Source organism: Lagopus leucura, unplaced genomic scaffold (genome assembly GCF_019238085.1).
Source record: "Lagopus leucura isolate 7727_CA_CO unplaced genomic scaffold, USGS_WTPT01 Super-Scaffold_100157, whole genome shotgun sequence".
NCBI lineage: Eukaryota > Metazoa > Chordata > Aves > Galliformes > Phasianidae > Lagopus > Lagopus leucura.
The window spans coordinates 5368697-5381332 of NW_024962334.1; the positions used below are offsets into that span (position 1 = coordinate 5368697).

At 42.2% G+C, this 12636-nt stretch overlaps 1 protein-coding gene across 5 annotated transcripts in view; it reads right to left on the reverse strand.

Annotated features, from left to right (window-relative positions):
• The window catches only part of AOAH (acyloxyacyl hydrolase), a 65300-nt gene that overhangs the window by 31419 nt on the left and 21245 nt on the right, over positions 1–12636 (reverse strand). For all 5 annotated transcript variants that reach the window (XM_042888578.1, XM_042888579.1, XM_042888576.1 and 2 more), the window contains 7 exons: positions 12448–12507; positions 7842–7912; positions 6636–6696; positions 6068–6138; positions 5756–5804; positions 5281–5329; positions 4917–5011 (listed from right to left, as the gene is read on the reverse strand). In XM_042888578.1, the coding sequence (XP_042744512.1) occupies positions 4917–5011; positions 5281–5329; positions 5756–5804; positions 6068–6138; positions 6636–6696; positions 7842–7912; positions 12448–12507 (456 nt within the window). The remainder of the gene's footprint in view (positions 1–4916; positions 5012–5280; positions 5330–5755; positions 5805–6067; positions 6139–6635; positions 6697–7841; positions 7913–12447; positions 12508–12636) is intronic.

Sequence of the window (12636 nt, forward strand, 5' to 3'; positions counted from 1 at the left end):
CTGCCTTTTGCTTAGTCTCAGATGCAAATGTGGCCCACAGTAGAGTTGGATCTACATTGACTTTTAGCTTAAAACTCCTCTCAGCACAGCCCTGTTTAAATACCATTCACTCAGCCTATTCTGGCTGAGAAACCATGCTTCAGCCTATGTGCCAGATTTTAGCAGAGAATGATTAGAAAGTTATTCCATGCTAGCTTCAAATGCTGTATTTTAGTCTCAAATGCCCTAGATGGGTCTTGATTCAAAGGAACCTTTACACCTCCTAGATGTGTCTTAGCTTGAAGCATACCTCCCCAAACCCTCCTCTTCCTCTTGCACTGCAAAGCCAAGGCTGATGCTAAAGACACACTGAGCCATGCTGGACAAAATCATTCAGATTTTTAATTAAAATTCAAATTAAATGGAAGAATGCTCAGTGTTGCTAAGGCAAGATATTTTCAAAATCAGACCACAAAAGGGCACCAGAAACTTAATGATAACAGAGCTATTTAGATGCAGAAGTTGTGAAAGTGCTGAAGTACCCCTTTATCTGAAGGAAAATCAGGTATTTGTTTTTATAGTCATTTTAGCAGTGTAAAGTTCCTCTTGACAGCACTACACACCTGAGACAATGTTCTTATTATGAAAATAAGCTTAGAGCTCCTGAGGAGGAAACATCCCATCTTTTCATGAATCATGAGTGGCATGCAAAGTTGCAAGGGCTATAAATGTGAAATTAGAAACATTATCACCTTATTTCTCCAAAATACAGCATGTAATTTTAATGCTAGCTGGGAGAAACTTGGCTGCAACTCACCAGATTTACAGAGAAGCTAGAACATGTTTTGAATAAGATTTTCACAGATCAAATTGCTGTTATTTCTATTGGGGCTGAAAAAAAAAAAAAAAAAAAAAAAAGTGAGAGGGTAAATGTTCCTGAACTCAAATGTAAAGAAATGTTGCTTTTTATATTTTCGTTGGAAATATGCAGCAGTAGCTTGTTACTTAAACGAGATATGCAAAGATACTGCGTTTGTGGGCAAATAGACATTTACTGAACTACAGATAGATGGATGAGGGATTTATTTTCGTCTTTATTTAGCATGAAATAGAGATTCAAGAGCTTTTAAATTCATCTTCCTAGAGAGGATAACTCCAGCTCCTTTGTAAATAGACTGCTTTTATCTCCAGATAAAATGTTTTCTGAAATGAGATTTAAAAGTGAGCTCCTATCCCAGACATATAACAGAAAAATGCTGCATTTAGTAGCTATTTGGAAGTCAATTACAAGCAGATGGACAGAGCAGCAGGAGTGCAATATCCATGGCTAGACACACCAGTGTTTTGAACATTAAAATTCCACGAAAAAACATCCACCTCAGACAAAACCAACAGTGTTCCTTCTGCTTTGTTAAACCTCATGAAAAGCAGGCCTGCTGCATTACACTTAATTTTTAGTGTCAGAATTTTTATGTCTAAGGAATGAACGTTCAGCTCCGTTCTTGCTGAAGAAAGGAGAAAGGGCTGGCAGACCTAAGACCGGTTGACAAGAAGGAAGCCAAAATAATCCTTTGTACAGTTGAATAACTCCTTTCCTGTAATTCTTCTACTTGGGGTGCTTAGGGATTAGAAATAACGTGCTTATCTGAGCAGAAGCTTTCAATGGACACCTTCCACAATGAATTTAGTGGGAGGAACATCCACAAAACATGACTATAACTTCCCAGCTGGACGGAGAAATACAAAGTCCAATATATAACATCTTCTCATACAGCTGCTTCCCAGCAGCAGTCTTTGAGAAGATAGAGCAAGGATCTGAATTCCAAATTGTTCAGCCTAAACCAGGTGCTCATCTTCTGGCCACCCTCTGCTGGTCATCCAATGATCTGAATGACAATCTGAGCCCACCTCAGTGTAGAAGTTTCTCTTTAATATTCTCATTCTTTCCTCACTCAACTTTGCTGCTCCTTGGCATGGTAGCATAATCAGACAAAGCACCAGAGCTGCCGAGCCTCTTAACTGAATTCTCAGCACCTCTCCTCTAAAATTATTTCCCCACATAATTAGCTCTAACGCAGGAATTAACAGCTGCTGCTGATGTGGTGCTGATTAACAAGAGGGCCCACAGAGTTGTTAAAGTGTAAATTTTACTTTACCCTTGCATATGTGTATGCGAACACATGTAAGGATAAATATGAAATACATTAAATATATAAAGCATACAAAATAAATATGTAAAATACAGAAAATTGGTGAGGTAATAAAAAACTGAATTTCGTGAATTTGAGTTAAGAGGCACATAACGTTTTCCTTGGAAAGTAGTAAAACTCTTGGGGGGGAAAAGCCCTACTTGGAATTCTATGTAGAGGACTGAATCACCATTGAAATGGAAATTAAAGCTTTGAACTCCCTCTACTATTGACTACAAAAGAAACCATTTTATCAACTAATTTTCCAACATGTCCTATCAAAGAAATTTTGTCAGAATCTGAGTGAAATGCCTTAAGATTGGCAGCAGGTAGACAAAGTCAATGCACTTTCCCCTCCTTGCAGAGCCCAGATGTCAGGTTCTTCTTGCTGTGGTCCCAAAATTATGGATGGTTCTGTGAGAGCACGATTTAGACCCTCTGCACCCTCTCTAGTCACAGAACCAGCCCTAGGTGTGCTCAGAAATTCTTCACAAGGAAGAGAGCATAAAGAAAGTGCCTGCTGGCCATGAAATGCATATTGTGACCAGCCCCAGAGCACACTGCTATTTTTTGGCTTTTACAGGAATGGAGAAACATGGCCTACTGTTTTAACCTTTTCATTTTTGCATTTGAAAGAGGGAGAGAGAGACGAGGAAAGGAAGATGAGAGGAAAGAAGGGATATTTCTTGGTCAGGTATCTCTCTGCAAAGTTCTCAGGTAGCATGCAACTACACATGCTTTTATTCTTCTCTCCCTTTGCAGAAACATCCAGAACTTTTAAAAGCTCAAAATGACTGTTTTTCACTTCGTAATTAGACCTACACAGGAAGGACATTTACCAACAGGATGTAACACTATTTCTCAAGAAACATATTGCACTTTCTTGACCCCGAAGCAAGGTAAGCTGCTGCTACAGGCTTTCTACATACAGACAGAGTAAGATGTAGAAAGGCAAGAAAGAGGAATAGGCAGCAACAAAGAGGGATAAGCAGCATCAACTTCTGAATTAGCTCCAAGTGTTTTTTACTAGTAATTTCATTCACAGGTGACACTTTCCTTAGTTAGGGGTAGCTGCTAATTAAACATTTTAGCACTGCTAGTGTTTAAACACTTGTTAGTTCACAGCACTGAACTCTATCTCTGCATCAATATATCTGTTGTATGTTTGTTCAGTAGAAATGCTTGAATACGGTTGTATTTAGCTTCTTCAGTTCCAGCAATCCCTTAATTCCTTTTATTTCCTACACTATGGGTGAATGGAATGACTATGAAAGGCCAGAGTGAATGTGCCTTCGTCCTTGTTCCCCCAGTGCAGGGCTCATGCTCTGACTTAGAATAATGGAATCATTTATGTTGGAAAAGACCCATAAGATCACCAGGTCCAACCATCTCAAAACACAACCAGTTCCACCACTAAGCCACGTCCCTAAGCACCACATCCACATGTCTCATAAACACCTCCAGGGATGGGGATTTCACCACCTCTCTGGACAGCCCATTCCAGTGCCTGACCACTCCCTTCCATGAATAAATTCTTCCTGATCTGCAGTCTAAGTCTCCCCCGATACAACTTGAGGCAGTGAGTGACTCTATGGGAGAAGAACCATTTCTCCCTTTCCAACCAGCCCTTGCTCTTTCCAGCACATCATGGAGCTGGAGTTCAGTTCTGAGAACATCAATTCTCTACTTTACATAGAGAGGACCACGCAAGTTGCTCCACAGGCACCAGACAGTAACAACAGGCAACCTGAACATCATCTGCACTCCAGCACCAGGCCCTGATACTTGTGCCTCAGCATGCCATCTAGCTAGCAGAGAAACACTTTCTAAACCCTCATGTCAGTAGCAATAAAATGCTGACGTAGTCTAAAACTGTTCTTGCCTGCATAGCTCTGCCACCAGCGTTACTGCCAGAATCATCATCACCATCAGTGTTATTACCATCTTTATTAGACAAGATAATCTCAATTACCATTAGTGCTAATTTATTATGCTCATCATCAACTTTGTCATCAGTGTCATTCATCTAATAATTGCTCATAAACGTTTAACAAAGAAAAACAACAGCTAATTGGCAACATTTAAATCAGCTCAGCTCTGGGAGCAGAAGAGGGAAAAACGCATGGAACTCTCAGACCTACGGACCTACAAAAGCACAATAACTGCAGAAGTTTCAGGACAAAGGTGGTTCTCCAGAAATTTTTCATATTGCACAGAGGTCAGTGGAGGAGTAGTGGGAGATCTGCAGGGATGGAGGAGATGTGCAGAGGACGTGACACAGGCCAGGGAGCTGCAGCAGCTTGTGGAAGCACACAGCAACGAAGGACAGGAGCATGCCTGCAAATTTATCCCCCCCTTCTAATTACTGCTTGCTTAGATGACCTTTTCTCCTGTTGTCTCATTCAAATTAGTGACCTGCAAGAGCTGAATCTCGGTGTAATTCAGAGCTACGTGAATTATATGTCTGTTAAAAAAAATAGAAGCGCTGCCTAAAGACAGATATCAGTGTGCTAGTGATGCTCTGCACTCATTACAGAAACTGTTCCCTTTAGGACAAGTCCAGTGCAAACCCCTGGTGATCCCTACATGCCTGCAGACGTATTTGTGCAACAAGCTACAGAATCTGCGCACTGGAGCCCCCTGTCCTATTACACGTATGCCACAGATGAGGGAAAACAATCCAGGACACATTACAAAAGCAGGGGGAAAGCAAGCAGTGATTTTGGCAGGCCAGGTGCAGTTTCTCACCGCGGACATCTGCGTGACAGTCATCCACTCAGGTGGGATGTGGAAATGAGCGCCAGCCGAGTCTCCCAGCAGCACCACCCCCTGAGAGTCCGCACCTAATTAACACACTTGGTTAATGGCATGAAATGCTCCCAGCACGTAAAGCCCTCCTTATAGAGTAAGGAGGCAGAGCATGGAGAGCAAGGCTTGCAGAGCAACATCTACATGATTACAAAAAAGGAAAAAGAACATGCACCATTTTGCCTTGCTCATGAAGACAGGGGAGAACTGTCATCCCCCTACATTGACAATGATTAGAAAAACACTAAAATACAAAATGAACACAAAATAGACATTGTTCCTTGTACCAGCTTTAAAGCCTCACCTTTGCAGAACTTTTCCTCGTAGGGAATTCCATCTTTTGGATCCAGGCCCTGTTAAAGGAGGGAAAGGGCAGATGAACGTCTCTATCCAGTGCTCGAAAAATGGTAACACAAAATGGAAGCTTAGAATTTAGGTCTTGAATGTTTGCCTGCCGGAAGCACTGCATGGTAATAATGACACCTTGCACTAAATTATTCTAATAAGTTTACGTACATTTCAATTAATTATAATAGCTATAATTTAAATAATCATAATCATCAATAAACAAACACTCATAACTGCTTCCTCTGTGTTCCCTTGTTTTTTAATAAATGCAATTTTATTTGAGGAAGTAAAGAAACGGAATAATCCAAACCAGTTAATAAACCAGAATAGTAAAACCCCAACATTTATGGACTATTTCAAAAGGAGGAGAAAAAAAAAAAAGAGAAAAAGCAATCAGGAGGGAATTCTAAGATGTAACTTCATTTACTTACCCATATGCCATTGCAGTTAGAGTCGCTTTTCGCATCCCAGTTATCAGGACTAAAACAGAATTAGAAAGGGTTATACAGTGTTACAGAAAATAAGGGAAAGAAGGGGAGGAAATCAGAAGCTTTGTGCTATTTTCCATGAAGAATGTAAAATAATTAGAATTTCCTTCCTGCGCGGAAGGGCACCTCACTCAAAGGCAATGAGAAACGCTGTGCCCTCTCACAGATTGCCTAAAAACAAATATGGAGCTTGTCCTTTACAGAGCCACAATTGTTACAAGCAACTAAATTATCTGAAATAATTAAAAGCTTTACCGTCTGCCAGGGTACACGGTGGTGTTTTTGTCATCACAGTCTCTGCCGCGCCAGTGATAGCCCCTCAGCGTCTACAAGGCAGGAGGAACACGCAGATAGAACACTCGTTACTCTGGTGCTTTTAACTTAAAATATCTAAAATGAGAATCTAACACCAAGTGCAGGAATAAAGCCCAGTAAATGAGTTGCATTTCAGGGCGGCTTTTACTGAGCTTTAATAAATGACACCTTGCACACTTTGGTGAAGAAATAAGCTGGGCATTATTTTTTTTTTTCTTAACGTGTTGGTCCTTTACCTCTTCTAAATTCAGTAAACAGACCACTTAGCAGCAGAGCAATTTGCTTCTGCTGGGAGCACAGCTCCACGTGTGCATCTGCATCAGCTGCCATAAATGAATGACTGTGATTTCATCCAGAAGCAAACAAGTCTTTTACAACAAACTTTTTCTCTGCTTCCCTTCTATACCATTCTCACATGAATTAATAAGGCTCTGCCGAAAGCGTGACGAAACCCACTGACGTTCTCAGTATTAAGGGATTATTGTACCGAAGGAAAGGTTTTGCTTACTGGGAAAGTACTAAATTTATCTCCATCAAAATCTTCAAAAGGCAGTTTACTTCCTAGGACACTATGAAAAACAAAAACAACAAATGCAGCGTTAACATAAGAAAGGAAACCTATTCAGAAGGAGAAGTGTAGCGTTCAGAACAGAAAACAGCTGGCATGTTGTTTGCAGATCCATGCTCAATTTTAGTTCTCTGCTTGTATTTCAAAGTGACTCTGCCTACAGGAGCAAATTCTGACCTCCTTCAATATCTGCTGACTGAGGGACTAGCGTGAGACTGCAATAGCAAACCCTCAGCCTCCAGCACAAACTGGGGCACCACATCAGTGGTAGAAGTAACTATCACTTTTGGAAGTGAACACCACACTCAGCGTGGCACATCTTATAAATCTGCCAGACAGGAAATAGTGGCAGCAATATTCTACCTGCAGAAGAGCTGCAGAATGGAGTCTTAGCTGGTGGAAACCTTCTTCCTCTCTCAAAAACAAATGGCATGTACTCATTCTCATGAGCATCCCAGAAGACTTTACACCACATCTTCTGTTACGTTTAGCCTAGAGACTTGCAGTTTCCATACCAAGTTGTAGATACACAAACACATGTTTATTTTATTGGGTAAAAGTCAGATTCTGAAGAAATGACCTGTCTAATATCCTCAGCCTTTCAAGGCTCTGCCTCAAAGTTAGCAATGACGCTAAGCTGTTCTTCCTGTCCATTAACCACCCAGTTTTCTTAAATACTTAGCGAGTTTCCTACACTTGCAAGCACTGCTTCGTTCCTATTCTTCACATATCCCTAGTTTGCCTGAAGCCTGGCAGAATATGGGTTTTGGCACTGAGCAACACAATGGAGATGTCTCTGGGACTCCAGAAATCTCAGGAAAAAGCCAGCACCTCCTAAGGTGTCATACCACTGTGTAGCAGAGAGCTCCGTTCTGTGACAGAGCACGTTTGTCCTCTTGGACCTGCTGAATGCACACAAATATTTTAAGTACTGCAAAAGCACAGGCATCCCTCCGAGCAATCTCACCCACCTGAAAACTCTACGCAGCTTCCACGCGCACTGCCTGGGCAGTGGTTTTAGGAAGGAAAGAAACAGCAGTGAAGTACAGGGAGATTTGTTAAAAGGTGAGGATTATTTTTCTCCTTTGAAAGAAACAGATGTACCACACTCTGTTTCTGGGGAAGGGCTGAAAACTTTATACATACTATTTAATCCTCTCACACAGGTCCGCCAGAAGAGGAAACGCACATACATTTGGGAACCCCATGGTCCTTTTCTGGAGGGCAAGAAAATGAAAAAAGATGAATACATTAGTTCATAGAGACACTGTGTCAGTCAAGTCCAGAGCTAAACCATGTATTTTCTGCCCACCAGCATCTGAAAACACCAACAACTCCATTAAAGATGCCACATGCCAGAGGATTTGAGGATTTAGACCTGACGCAGCAGTCAACTTGGGGATTACAACTGAACATTTTCTAAACCAAATACATTTACTTTCAGAGAGCTGTAAAATTGAAAGGAAGGAAGAAGCTCTCATCAAACTGCCTCCTGTCATGCACCAAAGTTATTTTTTTTTCCACTCTTTGTAAGATCACCTATTCTCATCTCGAATAAACACGACAGTATCTTGTACTTAGCACAGAACTAGTGAAAGCAACGCACACTGCAGGCTAAAAAGGTGACTTCTGCACACTTGGTGGGGAGCTTTGCTATAGCTCCTCTGTCCTTGGACCAACTCCCTCATGTTACACACTTTACTTACACAGAAGAAAAGTAAGATAGCCTCTCACTAATGAGATTACAGCCCCCAACCTCACATAAAACAGAAGGTAAGTACTGTGTACACCTTGGGAGAGGACAAGAAATAGCTATTAATCACCACAAAGGGCAGCAACCATAGCATGCAAAGCTCTGAGTGATGGAGAACTCCCAGAATGAGGGGAAATGGTTTTAAGTTGAGGGAGGGAAGATTTAGGTTGGATGTCAGGAGGAAGTTCTTTACTATGAGAGTGGTGAGGTGCTGGAACAGCTGCCCAAAGAGGCTGTGGATGCCCCATCCCTGGAGGTGTTCAAGGCCAGGTTGGATGGGGCCCTGGGCAGCCTGGTCTGGTATTAAATGGGGAGGTTGGTGGCCCTGCATGTGGCAGGGGGTTGGAGATTCATGATCCTTGAGGTCCCTTCCAACCCTGGCCATTCTGTGATTCTGCAACTCCTAGAGGTTGCTGAAGGGCAGTGAGGCAGGGTTTCATCAGTGTGTTGGGCACTGCCCCACAGCTCTTGTGAAGGCAGGCTTTTGCTTTGGGCTAGGGCATTGCAAGGTGCAATGGAGACAAGCTACACAGCAGTAAGAGCAGAGGCCATCCTCAGCAGAAAGTCACAGCTAGGATTTCAACATGGAGGGAAGGGAGTACTGAAGAGATGAGGAAGCCCCCAGTGTAAAGACAGTAGGTAATGCTTGCACCACCAGCAGGAGCAGAAGATGGAAAAAAAAAAGTTGTGCTGTGCTTGTAGAAGCTTTGCAGCGCTGGAAGTAGGGCAGTGACAATGCACTCTCTGATGGACACCACAGAGAAATCAAAGAAACAAAAGGAGAAAAATTAGGGAGCCAAGAAACAAGAAACCTGCAAAAAAACTAACAAAAAAAATCCCCAGCTAACTCTCCCCAGTTCTGTCAGACTCATATGGCAAAGCTGGCATTGCACTGGGGACCAAAAGCTTTGCAGACCTCTGTACAGCTTCCTGGAAAGGATTAAAAAAAAAAAAAATACAACATTCTCCCCACCTCCTCCATGTGGGACTAATCTCAATGCTGCCTGCAAAAGCACTGGAGGCTCTGAAAACTTTCCATTGTGCTAAGATTTGTGCTGTCTTCATCTAAGCTGTTGGCTTCTTACTTCAGCCTAAATCACAGCACGCAAAGCCTTTGAAGTTAAGGCACCCGGAGTCCAAACTGTGCCAGAAAGACAAAATTTTCCAAGAAATAAGTTAATAAAGCAGGTCTTCTTTTATTCTGCTTTCAGACTTCATTTAAAGTTTATCATTTGCTGCAAATAGAATAAAACCTTTCCTGCATTTTTCTCAGCTCGTTGTGAAAAGTGCTGCCCACTGGAGCTTCATGAGCTTCAAAAGAAGGCAGGCCTGCAGCCCCAGCACACTGCTCAGCTCTGGTTGGAATTGCAGGCATCTTCCCAGCAGAGCCATGCCATGATTGCAGCAGTTAGTGGGCAGGAGACTGGTTCGTGCCCTGCTCTACCTTGCAGCCCTCTGTCTCCTTTCTGTGGCTTTCTGCTTCTCCTGCTGCAGGGATGTGAGTTATAGGCAACATGTAGTGGCTACTAGATTGCACACATACAGCTTACTCTCATTAAATACTAAAGGCACAACTCTCTTCTGCTGAAGTAATTTTTTCTTCTGCTGTTACTCAAAGATGCCTCGCCATTCATAAGAAAAGTTAGTGCTAGAAATGCTCATAACAACCAATAATATTTAATTCATGGCTTGTTAGCGTTCCATAATGACATTCCAGTAATTATTTTAATTGGTTTTATGAAAACAAAGAAAAAGCCCCTGATGTTTGTTGGTGCTGGGTTTAAATGAGTTGCTCACAGATGGCTTACTACATTTAGTGAATGGAGAAGCTTACTCGATATTTTGGGTTTAGTATTTTTCACCACATTTCCACATCTGGAAGATACCTGCTCTTTTTCCCAAACCCACAGCAACCCTAAGAAATGCTCAGTAAATACAATCCCCTGTCAGCCAGGCAGACCTTGCAATCTCCTTAGCACCAGCTTTAATCACCTCTGTCTTATACTCAGTCATGCACAGTAGCTGAGCCAAGATGGGGGCAGTTAACATGCAAGAACCTCTCCAGAAGGCTGGGGAGTTCTTTCTCCGAACACACCACAAAGCAAAGGCACCCAAAATGGTGGCTATGAGGAAAAAAAGATAACTTGCTGTCTCCCTCCAACATAGGTCAAAACTTTAAAGAGGTCCTGTTATGCCCCTAGAAGTGTTGCTATTATTAGTTTTCTGCCTTTAATATGTTTTTCTTAAAGTATCATTACAAGACACACACTAGATATAACTGCCAAAGTGCAACCACTGAGGTGATACTTGTTTTAATTTGATATGGCCTCGTGCAGGCTTAGAAATCCACTGACTGGAGAAAGCCAGGTATAACGGGGTCTTGCTGCTCTTAGCCAGGGTAGTTCCTAAGTGCCCTTTTCATTGATGAACAGGCAATTCAGGGCTGAAAGAAGCCAAGGGCATAGTGATGGAGGATGAGGAGGTACAGGAGCTTTGTGTAGCCGATTTGAATTCATGGTAGAGCACTGATACATTGGAAAGAGACCCCACTGCACCGAGGACTGTTGCCAACCATGCCAACCTACTTTGGAGACCTCAAAAGGACATGCCATGTTCTGTGGAGGTCAGGTATGGCTTGCCACACAAGGGACACATCGTGATGTGCAAACAGGAGGAAAAGAAATAAAAGGATCAGACTCCTCATTTCAGTTTGTAAAGCCCATGCAAGGGAGGTAAAGAGCTCTGCATCCTAAGAGACAGCAGTTGCTCATCAATCCCTCTCCATCCCACACCTGCTCCTCTGGAGCTCAGTCTAACAGAGAGGACCTCCTTCACTCAGAGAGTCTTTCTGCAAGCATTAGACTGTGGGCTTGCACCCTGGGAAGGGAATTGGGTATTGCATGTAATTTGAGAGGAAATCTCAGGCTATCAGGAGAACAGCACTGAATAGGGAGGAAAATGAATAAGATCCTGCTGGTTGCTGTTCTGTAGGAGCTGAGACCCATCTCTCCAGCGCATTGTTTATTTCCCTGGCTTCACAATTTGGCAATTGCCCAAAGGCTAATTAGGCACCTTCATTTTCACTTTTGAGAGTAGCATCACAGTGAGGGTTCAGGAAGAAGCAATATCAATAATTTCTTCACAAACAGCAAAAACATTTGCTCTGAATTAAATGCCTGAAGACAACTGGAAGCAAACTCCATGGCTGAGCTCATAAGTGAACCCAGCAGAATAAAAGCTACCCTTCCCTTCTCTGCAACTGAGTAGAGATCCACTGTAAATCTGAAAACTGGTGGAGGTGGAAGATTTCCAACCCCAGCTTTCAACTTAAGAGGGACATAAAGGGAAAAAAAAAAAAAAACAAAAAAAAAACAAGCAGAATTTGCATTTAGGCTTTTGCTTGAATTTCAGACAACCCCCAAGGGTACTCTCTGTGCTCTGAGACAGCAACTTCGTTCATGAGGCTTCCTCCTACACGTCTACAAGGGCAAAGCAGGGATGGCTAGGGATATGGAGGATGCATGAGACAAGGAGGAGCTGAGGCCCAGCAATGATAAATAAATCAAGAAGTTTGAAGGAAGAACATCTCTAGGAGGAAGGGCACAGGGAAAGGATGAGTGGGGAAATCCCTGCCCTGTAAAAAATCTAAACAAAGTATCTATACTATTGTACTTTTTACAGCAGGTAAAGCAGGTATTCCAGTGTGGATCTGCACTATGATGTCAGCTGCTCCATGAATATCTTGGTTAGATATCAACAATTATCCCTACTCAACTAGTCTGCATTTTCCATTAGGTTTTATCTGTTCTCCCTTTATTTCACATTTTGTTTCTGTTATTTCTCTGTTCTTTCTAGTCTCACTTGAGGAGCATGGTAGGAGTGATTCAGCCATCCAACTCTATGATGATCAAGATGGCTCACGACTGGGCAAAGTGAGTGAGGACTCACTCCCAGTAAGCAAATACATTGTAAAACACCACAACACCACCAATATCTTACCAGGTCCTTGGAATTCTTCAAAATCCTTTTTGCTTTCCGTATTGCAGCACTCAACCCCACCTAGGAGAGTAAGAACAAAACACACACAAAAAAACCAAACAGATCAGCATCATAGTAAATTACAAATTTTTCTTTCCCATTTTAAACTTTTTTTTTTTTTTTTAATATCAGTCATAGCACAAAAATGAT